Genomic DNA, 22126 nt, shown 5'->3' on the forward strand with positions numbered 1-22126 from the left:
GCGCAATGCTCAACAAGTTCACAATGGCTACAGGACTCTGCATCAATTGGGACAAATCGGTAATATATCCCCTGCACCATGATCAGTCGCCTTGATTCATTTAGCTAGGCTCTACATCTCTGCGATAGCACAGCGCAGTCCAACGCTACTTGGGGATTCGCCTTTACCATACCTTTTAGGATTTTCTCGATGGGAGCCTCTGGGTAGCACTACAAGGTATTGAGACACAAATGCAATTTTGGCGCATACTACCTTTTGCCCCGATAGGGAAAATTGCCAGGGCAAAAATTATTATATACATAGTCTGCTCTATCATTTTGCCAATCTTCCTGTTCCCCCTCCCCCCCCCCCACATCCATTCTTCCAAGAGCTCAATTCCCTGCTGAGGGCTCTCATCTGGGGCAATGGATAGCATTGTGTGGCACTTAGCAAGCTGCAGCTTCCGCTGAACCGGGGTGGCTTGGGGGTCCCATCCTTTGTGGCATATTACCTGGTGACACGGTTGCAATAGGTATCCCGCTTGACTGACAGAAGATACATAGGGGAGACGTGCCACGCAGACAGAGTGATAATGCTCCAGGCTATCCTTTGTCTCCTACTACCTAAACCGCCACCACTCCATCCATACAAGGGGCTATAGCTCTCACATGAATGAAACACATACATCACATGTCACACAAATTTCCAGCATATGCCCCCGCACTGCCCCTTAGAGTACTCCCTAAATTCCCTGAATACTACACCACACTTGATATGAACCCTTGGCCCGACTGCTCGATCCACACTGCTGGTGACCTCTTCCAAGATGGATAATTTTTCATTTGACCAACTAGTAGCTGAGTATAGAATACCACCTGGGCAGTTTCTCTTACATCCCCATATCACACACACTTATAGTACTGTATGGAACGCTGCAGTGACTGATCCTGTAGCACACCCTGTGCTGCAGACAATCTTAACCATGGGTTCTGGTCATCACATAATCACCTGATTGTGTAAAGCAATACACAAGCTGACTGCACTTTCCCTAGACATGCTCCAACATAAACGGGAGGGTGAGTTCGATCATGCACTGCACGGTAAGGAGTGGGAAAAAGCTTTACAGTTTCAGATACATGTATCCTGTATTTCTCGTTTTAAGAATTTACAATTCTTCATGCTGCACAGCGCATACCTCACATTGGCCCAAATCAACTGAATTGTTCCCCAAGCGGCCATTGGATGCCCTAGATGTCACACTTCGGGCGCAGTCCTACAACACACATTTAGTCCTCTCCAACCTTACACAGCTATTGAAGGGAAGGTGCACAAACTTCTCGTCACAGAGCTTCCTGGTATCCACACATGGGAAGCCTACTCACTTGGCAATTTTAAGCATTGTAAGCCTCACAAAATACTCTCCAGCTTTTCCTCTGTGGCACTTCTTCTTTCCAAGCACACTATCACTTTAAACTGGCGGTCCTTGACAGCCCCCTTGCTAGAGGCTTGGTGTGGTGTGATCCTCGGATGGAGTGTGGTGGAGGAGGACGCTTTCTGTTGTGAGGAGGTATGTGGCCTGTGCAAAAGACCCATCTCCCCCCTCGAAGTTTGTGCAGCACACAAACAGTGACAACCTCCCCCATAGTACCCTACATTATGCTGTCCTCTTCACTACTGTTCTACTCCCCCCCCCTCTCCATGCATAGGCATTACCGGATGTATTTCTCGTTTCTAATCATATCCCGCTCACACTATTCCAATCTCTTTCCTCCCATGGATAATTCTTTCACCAAATTAACCCCGCTGCCTTACCCCTTTGCATCTGTCCCTCCTACCCTCACCATGGACAGGTGGGGCCTCCAAATTGTTCACAGAGGTAACGCTTTAGCTTTCCTTTCATTGCTGCTGCACCTTCCACAGTCTACCTAACGACCGACAAAGGACCATCTCTCCATTTTGCGGCAGATCGTGCATACCCTTTTTGCCAAAGTGTTTATTGAGAGGGCGCAACCACCAGAAGTAAGAAGTGGTTTTTACTCCTGCAACTTTCTGGTGGCCAAAAAGGATGGAGCTCTTTGACTTTTTCTGGACCTGTTTGCTCTCAGTTTTCTTGCTCCACCAGGAGAAGTTCAAAATGCTCAACCTAGCCAGCGTCCTGTCTACTCTTGACCCGGGAGACTGGATGATGGCATTGGACCTGCAGGATGCCTATTTCCATATTCCTGTCCTGCCTGTTTATTGGCGCTACCTTTGGTTTGTGATGGGAAAGGAGCAGTTTCACTGTGCTTCACTTTGGTCTCACCAGTGACCCTTCTGTATTCATGAAAGTGATGGCGGAGGTCAGAAGTGCCAGTCTTCTCTACCTCAAAAACTGGCTGTTGAAAGTGGGCCCATCCCAGGCAATCGACTTCGTCCTCCAGGCGATGGTGAACCCTTTTGTCATCTTTGGGGTTCACTATCAACGCGCCAAAGTCATACCTGACTCCTCAAACATTCCCTTACGAGCCATTCTGGACACTGCTCAGTTTCATGCTTACCCTCCAGGGAAGAGCATCCATGACATTCAGGCTACAATCCCGATCTTTTAGCCTCAGTCCTGCATTTCAGTGAGGTTGACTCTGAGGCTGATGGGACTAATGGCCTCCTGCATCCTGTTGGTCGAGCATGCAGGTTGCATATGCGGGCTCTCCTATGGGATCTGAAACCCCAGTGGCCCCAACTTCAATGGAATATCTCGGACCACATCCAGATCTTAGAGGAGTGTACAAAAGATCTGTAGTGATTGACTTTCCCACCCAGAACTGACAATGGTGACTGATGCATGGCTTCTGGACTGGGGCAGCCATCTCCGAAAGGTGGAGATCAGAGGCCTCTAATCTCTGGCGCAGTACCAGCTCTATATGATCCTTTTGCAGTTGAGGGCCATCCCTCTCATGCTGAAAGCCTACCATCCATCAAGAGGAGATTGAGGCAGGTGCTCATGGACAACACCACCGGCATGTGGCACTGCAACAAACCGAGCGGGTGAGGCACAGACCTCATAATAAATTTAAGATCCAAACAAGGGGGTCCTTGCTGGATCCAGAAGGTAGAGAGGACCCTTTTTAATTGAAGGGGATACAGAGGGATACGTCCTCCCTAGTAAATCTGTTTTAACAACAAGTATCCGACCAAGGACCATCAGGGTGGTCCTTTCCAATACAGAGGGACAGGGGATAAAGGGCTGGGTCACCCCAAGTGGGTACGATAGCTCCGCATGACTAGTGTAGGGAAGGAAAAACCTTCTTGTTTTTATATATAACCCTCACACACTATAATAGTGTTGTGCTTCTTCATCGGGTTTACCCTGACTCCTAAAAGTCAGGGTGAGCTCAACCATATTCCAGGTAGCACTTATTCGAAGGAACATATGAATGAAAAGATTTTATAAAGCGCGTGATTACCCTGCTGTGTCTTTGTTCTATAGGCAGAACATCAGAAACCAGTCCGAGACTGAGACGTGACAGATTGTAACTGCGAAATTCATCAACTGCTTTGGTAACATATTATCCAGGGCTAACTCTAAGGCAAGGCAATTCTATGCAGTAGCTTAAGGTGCACCCAGGCAAGGGTAATCACATTGTCTAGAAAAGTATCAAATATTGCTCTACTGCCTCTTGGCACCCCAGAGCACAACAAATTCAAATATCAGTCCAGAAAGAACAGCATGTATGGAATATTGTAAGATGAGAAAACAGGACTGTGAACAACATCTTGTTGTAGCTCTAGGTGTATACACAAAAACAGCACCACAGTTACCGTCCTGCAGAATATTTAAAAAGTCGCATTCATATTGGTTTATAGGGCTTATAACAAACAGTGGACTATTTTTGAACGTTCATAATACCCCAATGAAATAAAAAAAAAGGCTGGCAATCATAGAGTTTCCTAAGAAACCTTCTGGAGTTGCATGATGAGCAAATTATTCTGCATCTTTTTATGTACAATCAACAATCAATATCTAAAAATCCTCCACTATTCAGAAGTGGAGGAACATGCCATTGCATCTCTTAGATTAGTGCAAATTCAATGCAGGACTGCTAGTGTTTTTACTTTTTGTACATGCATATTATATTGCATATTCCAGTGTCTTATTTTTCAGCTCATTGATTACTTATTTTAGGCCACGTCTGACTGTTGTTACATCTCTGGGCATATTTTTGCATAAGTGGAATCTGTGAGCAAACAAACGATGGATTTAGACCCAGATCTCTGTACTGGGGTGAATGTGTGACATTGTTTTGCATTCTGCGATCAATTGTTCTTTTTTATGTGCAATTTAGGCATCAAATGTTAGGGTATAGTAAACACCAATAACCCATGTTCTTATGATGCTCCCCCCATGTCAGGTGTCCATTGGGGGACCATCTTCTGTAAGTTCAGTGCACAGTGTTTATCGTCATTTATCTACCACTGGATAAGTATTCCAGTGCTGGTATTTAGAGTGAGGAATCATCCTTTTCAGTAGGTTAGTGGCCTTCAATAAGCATTGCAGCTGATTTGCAGCAATTTTAAGGTTGTTTCTAGATCATATCATTGAGGAAGAAGAACAAATTACTTACCTTTGGTAACTCTGTTGCATTCTTTATCTAATGTCAAATTTCTCAGCTTACAAAAAGTGTTTTTAGCAATAATTTGCATGCCGTTGGGTGGCACAGTGCTGCTCTGTATCCATACCACCCTGGAAGCATCAGCCCTGTCCAGTTTCTTGCTAGAGTCTTGCTGTGCCCTCAGACATCCAGCATGAAACAATTGCTTGTACCAGGGTGCCACGTCCTAACTAGAGACCTTTTTAGGTGTGAAAAATAGGCCACTCCACAGAACGGGGAGGCCGATGAAGTATCTGCAGTTTGATCGAGTAATTACCCGAAAGGGCGCTACCGAAGGTAGGTAATTTGTTCATCTGATGGGTACTTCTAATTGGAGATTCCTCACCCTAGGATAGATACCAAAGAAGTACATCCCCATATGTGTCAAACCTTCGCTAAATCTCATCAAAACAGGTGATTTGAACAAGGACGGCTGGTCTAGCAAACATAAAATGGCAGACAACCTTTAATAATGCCCACTTCAATGTCTTGCTGGGCCAACAACAAAACAAACAAGAGAACATGCAACAGCTTGACTTATAAATGGTCTACCTTGTGAACTCCACAAAAAAACACAAATATGTCCCAGAGCCTGGTGTAAATGGAATCAATGGAAAGCCGCCTGTCGGTGAGGATGACATGCACCACTTCAGATGGCAGATCAGATTAAATTAACTGCTGCAGCTCTGACTCCACACATGTAGGTGTAGATTGTACAGATATTGATGAAGGAGTCTGTCCTGCTGCTTCAACATATCACCCCGAAGTGGTAGCCTATAGGACGGCATATCCTCTTGCAAGGAAGTTCCAGCTACCACACTCCTCTGGACTTATCTTTTGCCGCTAGGAAGAATTGGCACCAGTTATTACTGATCTTTTGCAGAACTCAAGGCAGGAGAGGCTGGAATCCAGTGTTCCATTCGTTCCAGAATGCATTGCCTGGCATTCAAGGATCTGTCTAAGTGGTTCATGATCAGAGAAATGCCCTGACACTCTAGTCAACCCCTAAGTAGCAGAACCCCCTGGCAAAGGACCCAGGACCCCATTCTGCCCTGCTTGTTGCAGTACCATCTTGCGGTGGTGTTGTCCTTGAGAACCAGCACCAACTTATCCTTCATGGATGGCAGGAAGGCCTTCAACACCAGGCGAATGACCCGCAACTCCAACAGATTGATATAGGGTCGGGACCCAGCCAAAGACCAGAGCCTTCTTATCTTCACCTTCCCACATGACCTTCCCAACCCAGTTGTGACACATGTGTCACTACTGTCAGTCCTGGGTGGGGAAGGGAGCGGGGCCTGCCACTGGACCTTTGCATTTGAGCAGCCACCACTGCAGGCTTTGAGTGGTGCATTCTGAAACCTGGATGGCATCCATCAGATTTCCATGGTGCTGGACCCACTGAAGCTTCAAATTCCATTACAGAGCCTGCATGTGCCACCTGGTCTAGTCAACCAGGTACATGTAGGAAGTGAAGAGGCCAAGAATCCTCAGAGCTGCACTCACCCAGATCCATGACCTAAGCTGAAACAGCAGGATCATAGCCTGAATGTCCCAGGCTTGCTGTAGCGGAGGAAAGGCCTTGAATTGCACTGCGTCCAGGACAGCTCAAATGAACGGCAGCCTCTGTGAAGGAGTCAGATGCAACTTTGATTTGTGGATTGTGAACCCCAATGAGGTTTGCCATTGTATGCAGGTGGTCCATAACTGACTTTGTTGAGCACCCTTTCAACAGCCATTTGTCAATGTAGGGGAAGACTGGTATTCCCATCATCCAAAGGTGTGCCATACCCACTGCCATCCCTTTCGTGAGCACCTGAGGGGCACTGGTGAGGCCCAAGGGTGAAACTGTAAACTGTAAATGTTCATTGCTGACCTTGACCTTGACCTTGAAAACCAGTGGGACTGCAAAACGAGTGGGTATATGAAAATACACGTCCTGCAGGCTCAAGGACAACAGCCAAGGTTGAAGCTCCAATATAGGCCAGAGGCCCGTCCTTTTTCGGCACATTGAAATAGTGAGAGAAAAAACCCTCTTCTTTTCCGAGTCTAGAATCCTCTCTTGAGCTCTTTTAGATAGCAACATTCATACCTTCTGCTTCACAATGGTGAGGTGCTTCTTCAAAAGTTGATTGGATGTGGGGGGAAGATTTAGCAATCTAAACGGAAAGGGCAAGGCATAACCATGCTGAACTATCTGTATCACCCATCTGTTGAACTTGATGCATCTCCATCCTGGGAGGAAATACTGGATATCCCTCCATCAGGATGGGTGTGAACTGGTAAGGACAATCTAAAAGGGCTTCTAGGCAGTTGCCGAAGGGTTGTGCGACTGGGAGGAATGTGCCGTTGCTGGTCTGTGAGAAGCCTACCATACCTCCATCCCTGGCCTCAAAAGGACTGAGGTGACTGCTGCAATGGTTGGGCAATTGACGCTGTCTATACGCCATCCCCTTGGAGTAGCCCCTTAACTTCCTAATCTAATGAAGGACCTGCTCGGTAGAAGTCAACATTCAGAGGGAGCGTGCCATGGCTCTACTGTTCTTAAGACACTCCAAGGTCAAATCAGATTTTTTGCCAAACATGAGTCATCAAAGTGCACACGCATGAGCAAGGGTTGCACATCTCAGTAAAAGCCTGTGGAACGCATCCATGCGTGGTGGTGGAGCACAATGCTGGTGCCAACCGCCCTCCCCAAGAAGTTAGTAGTATCCAGGCCAGCAGAAACCACTCACAGGGTCGCTTACTGTCCATCATGAATTGTTTGGGTCTGAGAGACCTAGGGTCATCTGGGACAGTGGGCAAAATCTCCCTTGCCATATCTCAAAGGGCATATGTACGGTGGCCCAGCGAACAGACTGCATAGATAAATCTCAGGCCAAGGTAAGGTGGCCGAAGTGAACATTTGTTTCCCAAATATCTCAATCCGCTTGGACTAACTATAGGGAGGAATCATGAGGAAAGATTTGGGATTAACCATACTGATTGGATCCTGCATCACCAGCTCTCTCTCTCTCTCTCTCTCTCTCTCTCTCTCTCTCTCTCTCTCTCTCTCTCTCTCTCTCTCTCTCTTTCTCTTTCTCTCTCTCTCCCTCTGTCGTGAGAGTAGATTGTTTAGTATGAAAATCAGGGTAGCCAGACACTGGTCTGTGATGCCTAGCCACCTTCCTATTGACTTGGAAGGATGAATAGAGCTTTGATAAAAGGCCCATCAGTGTATCATTGGGGGCCTTGTTGAAGGGGAGCCAAGGCTCAAACGTTATAGGCTGAGGCTGCAGACTGAAGTCGGCTCTGTTTCAGACATTAAAATCAGAATTGGATCCTCTTTTAGTGATGTTGGCACCAAGCATTGAGTGACGGCCTGGTGCAGATCCAGGTGCAGAGTAGGCGTCTGGTACTGGAGTCGGAACTGAACCCGGACCTGACCAATTTCCAAGGGGTCATTTGATGTTGAGTAAGGGTGCACCATCAGTAACCGGACTAGAAGTCCTGCAGTCCTGTGGGCCTAAAATTGTGCCAGAGGGAGCCAGAAAAGAGTCAAAGATCTGCAGAATGACCTCTATGAAGGCACAAATGTGTTGCAGCATTGCAGATGGCCTGGGAAACTCAGGGTATACTCTGATAAGCTGGGGAATTGGCTCCATTCTTGGGGATCAACTAACATCTTGACACCCTCTTGCATTCTTCTTGGACAGGGAGTGACCGGCAGGGGTTTAGTTCTGCTTCCCTTTTATGTCTGTGTTTAGACTTCAATTTGGACTTACCAGAGGAATGCATCCGCATTGTAGACCTCTAGCAAGAAAGGCCGCAGGAGCGAGACTGAGACCATGGCTGCAACCTAGAGCAGGACTTGCACCAGAGTCTCAACTTCTTATGTTTCTTGATGTACAGCTTGGCCACCCTGTCCTGGATCACCTTTGAGTGCATGAGGTCACACTTGTTGCACAACTTGAGTCATGTCCACAAAACAGACACCAGAGACACACTTTCTGTTTTCTGCTATGAAGGCATGGCTTGAAGCCTGTCATTTTAGAGGGGGATATTGCTTTCTAGTATAATGGTTTTTAAAATTTAAGAAATCATAGTGGGCCAACGAATGTGGAAGCAGAGCTCCAGATCCACATCGGAAGTTGCGGAATGAAAGGAACTTATATCAGTGTAAAGAGGTGTAGCTTATATATGGCTCCACTTTGTCATTTCTAGGGTGGTATGGCACCAGTACGCAACCTCTAGGCTCCACGTATGGTGTGTAGGAGCATTGCTGAGAGAGTTTATGGCTTCAGTCTGGCGCCGGGGGAGTATTCTTAGGTCAGGAATCTGCCGCTAGAAGTATCCATCAGAAACATTAATTTGTGAAACTCATCTTCTTGCCTTGACTTGATTGTTTAATTCTGCTTGCAACAAAGTGTCACTCAAAATAGCACACATCATGCATTGAAATGTCACAGAAACACCAACTGAAAACATGGACATTTCACACAATATCAAGTAGCTAACTTGACAATGGTGTTCAATATACACTATTAGCCGTTGATATGTGTGCCTCAACTTGCAATAGAGGGATGCTGGAGGCAGGCAGCTGCACTGCGTAGTCTGTGGACAGAGGGAAGAGATGGACAGGTGGGTCACATTTTCTCACATGGTCTCTTGCGGCGCGACTCGTCACTAGTTCATCCTGTCAGAGTTTATTAGTGATGTGTTGGGGTAACCAGCTGAAGGTCCCAGTTCCCAAAAGCGAGTGACAGTGCTGAACAGCAGCAAACACCGGCACAAATTAAGGCATGCATACTGGTGAACATATGGGTACTTAGTAAAAGACTTCAGACACAATAGCAATTATTTAGTGAAACTGTACTTTGGAAGCAAGCTGAGGGAGTGAGTTCTCTCTTCCTTTGCAAGCAATTTGTAGCAGATATCATTTGGGGCTGACAAAACAATGCCTCTGCATGTCTTTCTAAGGGCTTTCTATGTAATCAGAAACTCAACATCGTCTTAGTTCCTTAAATACTGAACTTGAGTATGCACAGTTATGAACTGAAATGGATATGTATTTAGGCTATCGTTTGTGAGTTAAAAATTTATTTTATCAGATCGGTCACGATTGAGCCCCTCCATAGACGAAACTGTAACAGTATTGGTAATAATGATGGATGCAACAATGGTAGATGAAGCCAAGGCTCATTCAGAATACATTGTGTACTTTCTGGGGTGTGAGGGCATATCGGGTGGCTTACCGTATTTTCAGATGGGACACTAACCAGGCAGTGGTATTTGGTGTTAGTCAATATCTCTACACTGTGTGGATACACAAGAAAAAATAGGTGGGGGTGATGTTTTAATTGGATATATACTTGTTTTTATTATTGATTAGTACTCTTGCATAAGTCCCATGAAGCCACTGGGATGATGTGATTTGGTTACCTCAGCACTGTACTTTTGTTGGAAACATGTCAGCTGCTATATATATATATATATATATATTTATTTTTTAGACAAAGCCCCTTTTTTATGGTCAATTACCTGTTTAGTGGTGATGGACAGTGTTTAGGAACACATTGTTTTTCTGTTTTAATTGATTCTTCTGTTTGTAAAAATGGTTTTATGATTTTAAATATTTTTAACAAATCAAAATCCTATTTGGCAAATGGTATTAATTCCTTGCCTAAAACGTTTGTGTGAGATGCTGGCTTAGTATATGGTGCACACTTATGTAAGAGGGCACCTTGCACCAATCCAGACAGCCCTTATGGTGATTTTAGTGGTTTTAGACAACCATAGAAAGCTCTCTAATTGGTAGCTGTGTAAAGCAGCCTTTAAGCTTAGTCCAGAAGGAGTGTAAAGCAGCTTGTTTTACCAGAACATAATCTTATTGGTATAGATTAAGACAGTGTACTTATAAAAATATATATTTATTATAAGACACTCATTAACACATACAGATATCTCCTACCCAGAGATATACACAATGGACACAATACTTTGCAATAAAAATAGGTAAGTAGCACAAATACACAGTGGTAGCCAGGGAGAGACCAAACCATATACTAAAATAGTGGTAAGCGAACCACCACTCAAGTCAAGAATATACCCAGAAGATATAGAATTGCTGAGGACCCAAGGAACCACCCGAGGTAAGTAACCAGGAACCCCACTGAGGCTGTGTGCAGAGTGGGAACATGATCGCAGGCTCAATACATGTCAATGGGTAAGTTGCGGTTGCACTTTTAAAGAAGAAGGGCCGTTCCCAGTGGACCCTGAAGAAACCCTGTGGAAGACAGAAGGTTGGAGAGCCACCCCAACCATGGATACCATAGGAACCAGGATACGTACACCAGGGAAGCATTGGAAACTACAGTCAAACTCAATGGAAGACTTCAGGAAGATGCTGCTGCAGGAGAAGGTGAATGTGTCCGGTGAAGTACTTGCAAGCAGAGGGGACAGAGTCTATGCCACTCAGGAGTGACCAGGAATAATGTGGAATGCGAAGAAGGTGCAGTGAAGGGACCAGCAAGGTTCAGGCGACTCATCACAAGCAGAGGAGTCAGGGAAGGCCCGAGTAATCAGGGGAGCCTGCAGAAATCAAAGGAGACCCTCGAGAGGACCCACAGGCTGGAGGCACTGGAGTCACAAGAGGACCTCGAGCAGCTCACCAAAGATGCAGACCCATGGTGAAAATTATGCAGTTAGGACGAAGATCTTGGTCACAGGAGATGCTTGAGGTTGGGGCTACTTGGAGCCCAGTGATCTTGGTGGAAAGAAGCCAACAAGCCTTTGCAACAGAAAGTCAAAGTGGTGCACAGGGGTTCGGTTCCTGCGGCTCCGATGAGGGATACTGGCCTCAAACTTGGTGAGACAACAGGGCAGGCCTCGAGGGATGTGAAGAATCACCACCTGTGTTGCTGAGCCTTTCAGAGTCCATAGGAGCTCAGGATCAGCAGACCTGTCATCTTCATTGCTGTTCCTGCAGATGCAGGGAAGTGACTCCTTCACTTCAAGGGAGATTTATTGAGGTGTCTTGGATGTCCACAGGCCTTGGAAGGTTCCTGTTTGGAGCACGGGCACAGTTGTTGCAGCAGACTTGCGCGGCGACAAGACCAGGAGTAGCAGGAGCCTTCCCTGTTGCAGTCTTGATACCCAAAGCAAAGTCCAGTGAAGTCTAGAGTGTCCAGACGGTCGAAGAAGTGATGTCTTGAAATTAATCTTGTCCCACAACGAATCTAGGGCATCACCTATAGTTAAGCCCTTAAGTACCATAAGGAAAGGGTTGGGATGATTCAGGGTTCCCTCCCAGGAGAAGGGCTGGACAGTGGGGAGGATACTCCCATGTCCTTTGACCAGTTTCGCGCCAGAGCTAGTGCACCAGCTCCCTGAGCTGGTTTCAACTGGACTATGCAAGGAGGGCACCAAATGTGACCCTCAAGCAGAGTGGTGCTGGAATGCGCTCCCACCCTGCCCCAATACACTAAACCCTGTCTGGTAGGTGGTCACACCTCCCTGTGATAGGATACCTATTGTTCTGCCTTCCCCTGCTCAAGCTTGGCTCAGCAGCAGGTCAGAGTTGTGTCTCTGGTTGGCAGCAGCTATGTTGTGCTGTCCGAGTCTAGAAGACTGGTACCGGAAGCACTGAGGGCCTCCTGGAGAAGCTTTACAGGTCATTTAATCATACCTCCCATGGGGTATGATTCCAACATGTTGATACCAAACATAACAGGGTTCATTACAGCCAGTTTAGAGATGGTCATCGCGTAATGACACATGACCACTCTATGTATCGTAATGGCTGATGCACTTATGACCCGGGAGAATGGACTCCAAATGTTGTAGGGGTGTCCTGCTCATGCAGGGGCTCCCTCAGACTTCGAACCAAGCACCCTGCCTTCAGGATTGAAAGGCCTGCTCTAGGAGTGACTTTTAGGTTTTGTGTGCAGTGACCTGAGATATAGGGAATCCTATATCTGTTGTAAGTGGTGCTAGCACCAGCTTACACAGGCTGCAATGGCAGGCCTGTAGTTACAGTTTTAGTGATCCTCCATGGGTGGCATAATGCATGCTCCAGTCCATAGGTGATCCCTGGTGTACCTATGCCCTGGGTACCTTAGTAACACATACTAGGGGCTGATAAGGATTCACCATTGTCCAATCTGGGATGTACCAAAGCGCTTACCATACCAATTTAGGGGAGAAAGCACAGAGACTGGGATCCTGATTAGTAGGATCCCAGTCAGACTAGTCTGAAACAGAATAGCATCAGGCAAAAAGTACGGGTAACCGTAAAAGCAGATCCTACTTTCCTACAGTTTGTACATGGTTTTATGGTCTAAAGAACAGAAATAAAGATGAACTGAACTGAATGTTGTGTATTCCTTTCCACAGCAGTATAGTAAATGTGTGTCATCCTCCTGTTTTCCTTTATATGATAGTTTTGATTTTTCTGTGTACCACTACCAGATATTATCTCCAGAGGATAATTTACTGACAGATTTAAAGGGTTCCCATCCTTAAGGCAGCCCTGCCTCCAAGTGAAGGGGTTACCCCGTGTAATTATAGCTCTCCTGTCTGAGTATCTACCTCATGTTCACAACCTTATGAATACGTCCCGTGAGCGGTGAAGTCCCTGGAGCACTTTTCAAACTGATAAATAACATACCAAAACAGGCAAATACTTTTCAGAGATGAAAGATTATGAGGAGAGGGGAAACCAGGATGCTCTTCTTTCTGGAAATCTTCTTGTTTCATATTTTGTAGCCCTCTGGCAGTTAACTGTAAGCTTACCCGAAAGTGTCTTTGTAGGACAGTGGTCAGTTCTGAATTAACAATGCCAATATTGCCATAATAAAGCACTGTCCTAACAGGTACACTTCTTTTCGTTTTCTGCCATAGAATTCTCTTCATGTTCACAATCCTTTAAGTAGGATAGAAAGTAAAAACAATATACTAATAGGTGACTTTCATTGACATAATAAACATGCTTCTCCATCAATACAATTAATTTGTGAGACTGAAGTATCTACTAATGGATCGGGCGGACTTACAAACTACTTACATAAAAGAGCTGTCAAAGCTGCCTTGTCTATTGTGGAACGAGAATGGAAAGACCTGGTGAAAGAGAACGGGCTTATAAGTGATTAAAATTAATGCAAGAGACAGCCAGCCTGCCAACCTGGAAACAACTCAGCCCCTTGTGCTGGCTCCTAAAACAGTAAACAACAAAAGGACACTCTCCTATCTTTTGTCATGAAAGGCTACTAATGTTAAGCTCTTCAGACATCCAAAGATTGTAGTAATATCTTTATTTAGTAAGAGGGGTTTGTAAAGAAAACTGGCTGATTGTCATAGAATTCCAAAATTACTTGACTAGAAACCCTGTCATGGTCATAACTACTGTGCTCCTGTAAACAACTGTTTAAGACATATTGCATTGTCTTCTTTCTTCTTTTAGCATTTACAGGAATTTATCTGGAGGGATCAGCTCTCCATGATAAAGGATTGATGCAACCAAAGTACAACGTTTCACATCATGATGGAAATATTTTCCCTCCCATAAGAAAGAGGATGTCTGGTCTGAGTATTCACTGACACAGATCAGAACATCTGCTTACCACCATTGGTGGGTTCCTGTTGTTGCTATGAGTATCATGGATGCAACCTTCTTCCTCACCTTCCAGATGTCCCTAGGCATTCAATACATTCTGACCAACCAGGGTTAAAACAGCATTTCCTTGTCAATTACATTCTGGAAATCAAGAGGCAAGGCAAAGTCTGGCAATGCAAAGTTTCCACTGCGGCAGATCTTGTTCCATAGCTTGGCACGTCTGGTAAATTTCTTGCATTACTTCTGCTTGGAGCCCCCAGGTATAATCTTTCTATCGAGCTTTGGTAACCGCAGCTTCCTTTGTGTCATCTGTGTTTGGATGGTGCACTAACCAAAGATCCTATATGTAATTCCTTGCAGCACATCCCGACACATGACCTTCATTGCTGCTGAAAGTGTTGTAGGTGTGAACCAACTCCTTCAGTTTCACCATAGGCATAAATTATCTTGTCTGTCGGCTAATATGCATTAATGTGCAATATCATGTCTAATCATTGATCTTCCACCATGAACAAATCCATGAAAGTTACCATTCCCATGGTAGTTTTCCATATCGGTGCCGGTCACGCAGTCTGTGTTTTGCAATGAAGAGTCCGCGCCACTAGATCAAGAATTGCTCTGCTTTTGTTGATAGACTCACATTTTCAGGCAAGTGCCCAGAGCTCTATTTGCACTGACTTTCTGGATATCCTATATGACCTTTGTGCCAGTAAGTTGGTGGAATCAGAAAATGTTCCACATTAGTAAAGGAGGGTTTCCAACATCACTTATTAACCTGGTGGAAAGGCCTGACCATTTCTTACAAGATGCTCTAAGCATGTTCTCAGAAGAAAGCCCCAGTACCTTGCCCCTCTTGCTCACCCAGAATCTGAGATGTTAGAGAATATCTCCTGACCTAGCCTGGACCTCCTCTGCAGACCCAATAAAGATATTGCTTTGTACCAGACGGTACCAGCCCTCACAGTTCAAACTCACCCACTATTTTGGGGCATCATCCTTCCCAAGTTGTATTCCTCTAACCATCATATTTACTTGTTATGGATGAAGTACAGAAATTATTAAAGTTTTGCTTTCGTGCTTGAACTGTACCTCTGAATTCGCTTATTGTACTTCAGCCATTAGAATGGGCATATGTATACATTTTGTTATCCTCTGCTTGACACTAAGCACATTTGTAAAGCTTCACAAATAACGACCAAATAAAATAAAAATAAATCATTCCACTTTTAATATATTCTAAAAAATGAGAGAGCTGATCACTGATGCACTTCGCTGTGTATTTTCTAGCACATTGAGCCTCAAGTTGTTGAAGCCCCTACCTCCCCTGACTATGACACTTTTTGTTTTAGTGGTATTAAGAAATACAAGTGTGACTACTGCGTGCAGACATTCCACCGAATCTCTGAGTTGAAGCGGCACACGTGGACTCATACTGGCGAGCTGCCCTACCGATGTAAAGTAAGTTTAAAGACATAAACAGCTGTTTTGTAGTTTTTTCTTTAAAGTGTTTTGGATCTTCGAGTGATCACAAGTATCAGTTAAAGGATTACACAACAGTTCTTTAAAAATAAAAACGTTTATCATACACATTGCTTAGATCCGGTCTTTTGTTTGCCTTCTTTAACATCATGTTAATAAAGAGGCTACAAACTGGCTAGTGTTCGTTTTCATTTTACAGTTATATGCTTATTGGAACACTTAACCTTTTCTCCTAAATTTGTTCTACTTTAACAAAGCACAGTGCTGTTTGTTAATTTTTATTTATCTGATTTTTTCAAATTATTATTTTATTTTGTTCAGTTGCTTCTAAATCTGACGCTGCTATGTTTCAATTCACTTAGTTTAATATGTTTTTATAAGTTATCGACAGTGCTGAATTTGTACCAGTGGTTTCTGGTGATTTGCACCGGCACTTAATTGTCAGCACGGGACTTATTGCAGTCTGACACAGGATGGCACGGTTTGTCTGGTTTAGAGAGCAGCACAACAATAGTTGTTTATTACTGCAAAATACATTAAAAATAACTAACTGCTGCACAAGCCATTCTTATAGTTTTGGGGTCCTGGAATAGTCTGAAATGTCACACTTGTAATTGTGATGGTTAGTAGTTGTGTTGGTACGGTTGTTGGCAGCACTAGCAGGGGCAAGGGATAGTGCGAGCTGTGGTAGCCTCCTGACAAGAGCCCTGGCACTTATTGTTTTTACAAATTAAGCACTGGATCTAGTAAGTGCCTTTCAAGTAAAGTACTGGACACAAAAAGAAAAGCCAAGGCAAGGCCTAGGTGATTATTAGGTTTTGAGAAATCTGGTAATGTTTTTAAAAATATATATTTTTATTTTCATTTTCATTGATAACACAGCAAGGACTACAGTTGTGCAAGCCGTTCCCATTTTTGGCATTCTGATAAGAAAAACAATCAAAGTTAAGGATGCATTCACCACCCGGGAGCACTTCTGCCCTCCATGCGTCCCGTACTTGTGCATAGTTTAGGAATTAATTTCAGTGCATTCCATATTCTCTCTGACGCGAAGAGAATGGCATGATGTTGCCATATTTAATGACATCTCCCAATTTGGAGATCCCTATTAGATCCCATGCCCTAAATCCCCTCAGCTTACGTATTTTTGAAAGCATTCCCCCCCTCCCATATTGGCAACCCCCATATAGATATTGAAGGTAAGATCTCAAGGTCCACTGGGACCATTCCAATCTCAAAGTGGAGTGATCTAGGGGAGTGTAGAGCCAATCATTAATGGTAATAAGGTGGGATGCCCAGTAATAAGCACGCACGTCCGGCAAAGTAATGACACCGTTATATTGGTTACATTGGAGAGTTGTTAGGGCCACTCTGGGGCATTTACCATAAATAACAATGTCCGTAGGTCCCCTTCTATTGTGGTGAAGGTCCTCTTCTGTTGTGGTGAAGGTCTCAGGAGGGATCAGGTAATATGTATGTTGAAGGTAATGGAGTAGCTTGGGCAATGATACCATCTTAAACATATCCACCCTCCCTAGCTTTCTGAAGGGTAGTCCTTGCCATCTCTCCATGGGCCAGATGTACGACGCTATTTTGAATGCGCAAACGGGTTTACAGCCTATTTGGCATGCAAAATAATGTTGGGCCATGTACAAACCCTATTTAGCGAGTCACAATTTATTTTCAATTCACTAAATAGGAATTGCGACTCTCTATTTGGAAGGGGCGTTTCAAGGGCGTCCCTTCCTAATACCGACTCTCAACCCCATGTATGAATGTTTTGCAACCGCAAATGCGGTTGCAAAACACTCAATTTACCGCCCTCTTCAAGAGGGTGGTAATGCACTTGAAAATGGGAATGGGTCCCTAGGGGGCCGCTTCCCCATTGCAAATGCAGGGGAAAATAAATATTTTTTAGTGGCAGGCAGTGGTCCCAGGGATCACTACCTGCCCTTAAACAAGCATTGGCATAGCCACTAGGTCTCGCTTTTTGGACCTTATAAGTATTTAGTTATGCAGCACAATATCCTTGGTGCAACAACACCAACTGTTGCATTGCTAAACACTTATACGGTCCTAAAGGCGAGACCGATTGGCTATGCCAATGCTTGTTTGCTTTATTGTGGGTGCCGGTTTAGGCCTCATTGCAATGGCATTTTACTTGTTGATTTATGGCTTTACTACTTAATAAAATCTCACCCCCTGTCACCAAACACCAAGGGCATTCCTTTGTTTTAGTTTACTGTCACCATATTTTTTTACTATTATAATTCAGATAAAAAGGGTATGCCCTACCATAACAATTATACTATACCTAGCTACATATAATACCTATGTAACTTTCTTCCTTGTGTAACCTACTAAGCCTACCATACCTAGCTAACTTACCATACTAAACTGTCATATATACTTAGCATGACTTATAAACTACCAAACCTACCTACCATACCCAACCTAGCATCATACCTACCATACCTTCGGAACCTACCAGGCCCAACATATTTACCTACCATACCCAAGATAGCATACCTAACCTAACATACCTACAAAACCTACCACGCCTAACATACCTATCTGTCATATCTCCCTACCATACCACGAGAATAGCCCTGCAGACAGTATATCTCACACCTGCGCTGGGTGGCGGTTTTGTGACACAGGGGCACGTTAGGGCTATGGGAGCTCTAGAAAGAGTGTAAGATACTGCAGCCTGCATGGGAGAAGTACCAACCTCACCGTATGAAGGGCATGAAATATGAAGGACATTCCTTCTTTAAAAATAAGGAGTGTTGGTTTAGTCAAGGCTTGTTTTAAGTTTGCTTCCTTTTCTTCTAACTAGAAGCCATAAGTTTGATGTGGCTGCAAGGCTTGGATGAGTTATTTATAACAAACAAAAAAAAACACCATATACAACACTCTCACATTGTCTGCTGCATGTACATTCCTGTTATGTACATGTAGTTGCGTCCTACAGCCTGGGACTGAGAGCCAGACGCAATGGATACTACTGGAAAGCTGTCTCACACCGGCAACCAGCCTATTCTGTCCCTACACCATTTGCTTTTCTTTCAAGGGTTCTAAATGTACCAACGCTTCGAGAGGAAGCTTCATGTGAAGCAGCAATGGGAAGGGGGGTAGGCAATCCCATTCGACTCCCATTACAACACAATGCCCCATGGTCGGCCCTCGGCGGCGGAGGGCGCGTGAGCTAGGTGCAGGCACATTCACACTGACTCACTCCACAGACCGATCTGGCACAACAGGTCTTTCGACCTGCATGCATGAAAAAAATTAAATATCGAGTGAATATGGTATAAGATTGCCATGGAGTGTTGCAAATACAACTAGAAGGGGCCTGTATGTTTGGTCGGGCTGTAACCACGGAGGTGGCCATGGGCTGACTGGACTGTGTGCGTGTCACGCGGGTGAAGGGTGCAGCATACCCTACAACAGAAACCACTGCCCAAATAACCTGAGCCACGAGGCTTGGTGTATGAAATAAACGTACACTGCAGCACGCGCCTTCCGAATATTCAACCTCCGCATATGGCATTAAACATAAATTTTTCTAGAAGAAGGTTCGGCAATATAGCACCCATAAGACTTCTTTAAATGGACCATCTCGAATAAAAAAGGGTAGGTGTGGGATGTCTTGATTTTGGGTAGATCTGAAACTTACAGTGTAGTGTTTCACCTAGATTGGCACTGCTTCCTAAAACACTGTAATACATACGTGGCTTGAAGCCGACTGTTTCTATCACTTCCTACACACAGACACAATTATTGCTAAGTTTATGAGAAGAAAGCAACACAATCCAACAGCAGCCCAATCGGAATTGGCAGACAGAGACTGAAGATTCATTGGAACGCGCATTTTTCCAAATGTGTCATTTTGCGCTCAACTACAAACAGTAAACAGACCACATCCGGTGGTCACAGCCTCCATCACATTGGCACAGTGTGGGCATCCGCGCTGCCTGGGGACCACATTCTTCAGAGACACGAGCACAGAGGTTCATATGCTCACAGCTGGACTGGAGGGCGCAACGATGAACCGCTGAGATTATACCGACTGGAGGCTAAAGGGCTAAGGGCACTTACTGCAGGTGGGCAGCCGAGATTTGGACTGGGCAGTGCACTGACCCGGAGCATACAATGTACCTTGTATGGACAAGCGGGCATATGAATACCTGTATGATGGCCACTGATTTGGACCTGAAAAGGCACAATTGTGGATTTCGTGGGCACACCTCTCGCCCCGAGGAGGGTAGGGGTGGATTTACAGCAGTTTGAGGGACAGTCATTCACTTGTAGAGGCGCCAAGACTGGTACGAAGGAGCCGGGAGTGTAGTGTCGCGCATGACACTATAAGGATGTCACCCAGGAAGGGGCACATGACGTTGGTCTCAGGGACAGTGAGCACAGGACACTACAGGACCATCTGATCCTGGGGGCTGGGCAGACCTGAACACTAGAGGCACTGAGGTGGGTCTTAAGGGAGCTGTCAGTCCCCACAAAGACATCGGTAGGACAAGGCGGGCGCTCACCTGGATCTGCAGGGGCACAAGCCGCACTTTGCACCTCTCGTTCACCAGGAAGCCCTTTGGCAGGTCGATGTACTGGCCCCACTCGTCGTCGAAGAGCTACACGACTAATTTGCTATGCATGTCGATCTGGTCTCCGTACAAGCCAATGAACTTCTGGATCAGTACTTCATACCCTCTGCCGTGCGGCACGACAGAGGGGCGGGCGAATACCGAGAAGCAGAACAGCACGGGCAAGCTCCCGTGCACCTGAGCCGCCGCGGCAGGAACCGGTTGCTCCGCCATGTTCACGCTCCAAGTCTTCATTTTTTTTCACTTGCTAAGGTTGACCCCAAGCCCGTCGCCTCGTGCGAGGTAGGGAGGGAGGGTGCCAATAGAGGAGGCGAGCACACACTGGCTGGGGGAGTGGGCAGCCAAGAAGCCGAGGCGTGCTGATAGCAGCAGCTGCTCCTGGCAGCATATCGAACGCTGCAACCTCAAACGCTACAAAAAACAAGCTTGCATGCCTCGAACTAGCAGCAGGGGGAAGGGAGAGAGGAGGGGGCCTGCACCTGTTTCCCTTGCGGGAGCGAGCAGGAACCATATGCTAATTAAAACCGGATGGCTTTAAAGCTCGCTCCCGCAAGGGAATAGCCAAATGTGCACGCTTTGCTATTCAAAGCAATGCAACGCGTGCACGTTTTGCCTGCAAAACTGAAGCAATTTCAAAAGGTTGTTTTCCGATGCAGCCCATGCGCGCTGCATAGGCGAGACCTAAAAATGAAACGAAAATGTTTTTTTTTATTTTTTTTTAAATGCATCCCGTTTTCCTTTAAGGAAAAATAAGATTTGAGAGGGGGGAAAAAAGGCCCATGGGGAACATACTTGTAAGCACCATTGGAAGGTAGACATTTAAGGTAGTTTATATATAAATAATGTGGGAGAAATATAAATGGATAGTAGATGGTTGAACAGTCCAGAGTTTGGGAGCACTGCATGAGAAGCCACTATTGATGGTATATTTTCATATGCTGACTAGAGTTTCAAACAGAAGTATTTCCAAGCTTCTTAGTGAGCACAGGGAGATGTGTGGCGCAGCAGCCAGAGCGTCTGACTCCGGAGCGCGGGGCTCGCAGTTTGTTCTCCGGCAGCAGCAGCTCAGCTCAGCATTATATGACTCTGGGCAATAACTCACTTAATTTCCCTGATGATACCCTTAGGGGTGATAAGTCACACTTTACAAATATTGGAACTATTATTATTATTATACCTCCAGAAATAAATAACTTCAGAGTCTGATAGTGAGATTTCCAAAGAGTTGGACTTTGTATACTATACAAGTCATGTTGTAAATACCCCTGGTTTGATCAGGAAGCCCTGAATGGAATAGAATACAGAGGTGATATTGTCACAACATTTTCTCCTTGTGATCCAACTTGTGGCTGCAGCCACAGGGGCTTTAGAGGAGCAAGATGGACTTTATGAATACCCATCAGTAGACAGTTTATATAATCAAGCATTGATGATACTCATTTTACCACCCTTTGATATCATTTCCTGTAATATAAAATGTTGCCAAAATAAACGCCCTGATTGGAATTGAGCATTACTGGCCAAGTTGTTGATATGTGCATGAAGACTGAGTTTCTTATCAAGAATGAATCCAGGAGATTGTGAACCCTGAGTAATGAATGGTGGAAGGGTAAGTATTCATTGTTAGAACTCAAACTCATAACCTCCAGAGCATCAAATTATAACTGAACCTTTTTGCCTGCTTCGGATGGTGATATGACTTGTGTTTTAATCTGTATCCAGCTGAAGCTGTTTGGTCCCTAAGTGGCTTTGCGGAGGTAGCTTCAAATAATTATGATCAGCAAGGCTGTTACTTTGCTTCATGCCTCCCTCAACATCATGTTTAGAAGATT

At 45.1% G+C, this 22126-nt stretch overlaps 1 protein-coding gene across 1 annotated transcript in view; it reads left to right on the forward strand.

The window, feature by feature from the left end:
* The window catches only part of LOC144819847 (uncharacterized), a 269054-nt gene that overhangs the window by 243924 nt on the left and 3004 nt on the right, over positions 1–22126 (forward strand). Inside the window, exon 5 of the mRNA XM_078677580.1 lies at positions 15549–15657. Coding sequence (XP_078533706.1) covers positions 15549–15657 — 109 coding nt within the window. The remainder of the gene's footprint in view (positions 1–15548; positions 15658–22126) is intronic.

Source organism: Lissotriton helveticus, chromosome 2_1 (genome assembly GCF_964261635.1).
Source record: "Lissotriton helveticus chromosome 2_1, aLisHel1.1, whole genome shotgun sequence".
In the NCBI taxonomy this organism is placed as follows: domain Eukaryota; kingdom Metazoa; phylum Chordata; class Amphibia; order Caudata; family Salamandridae; genus Lissotriton; species Lissotriton helveticus.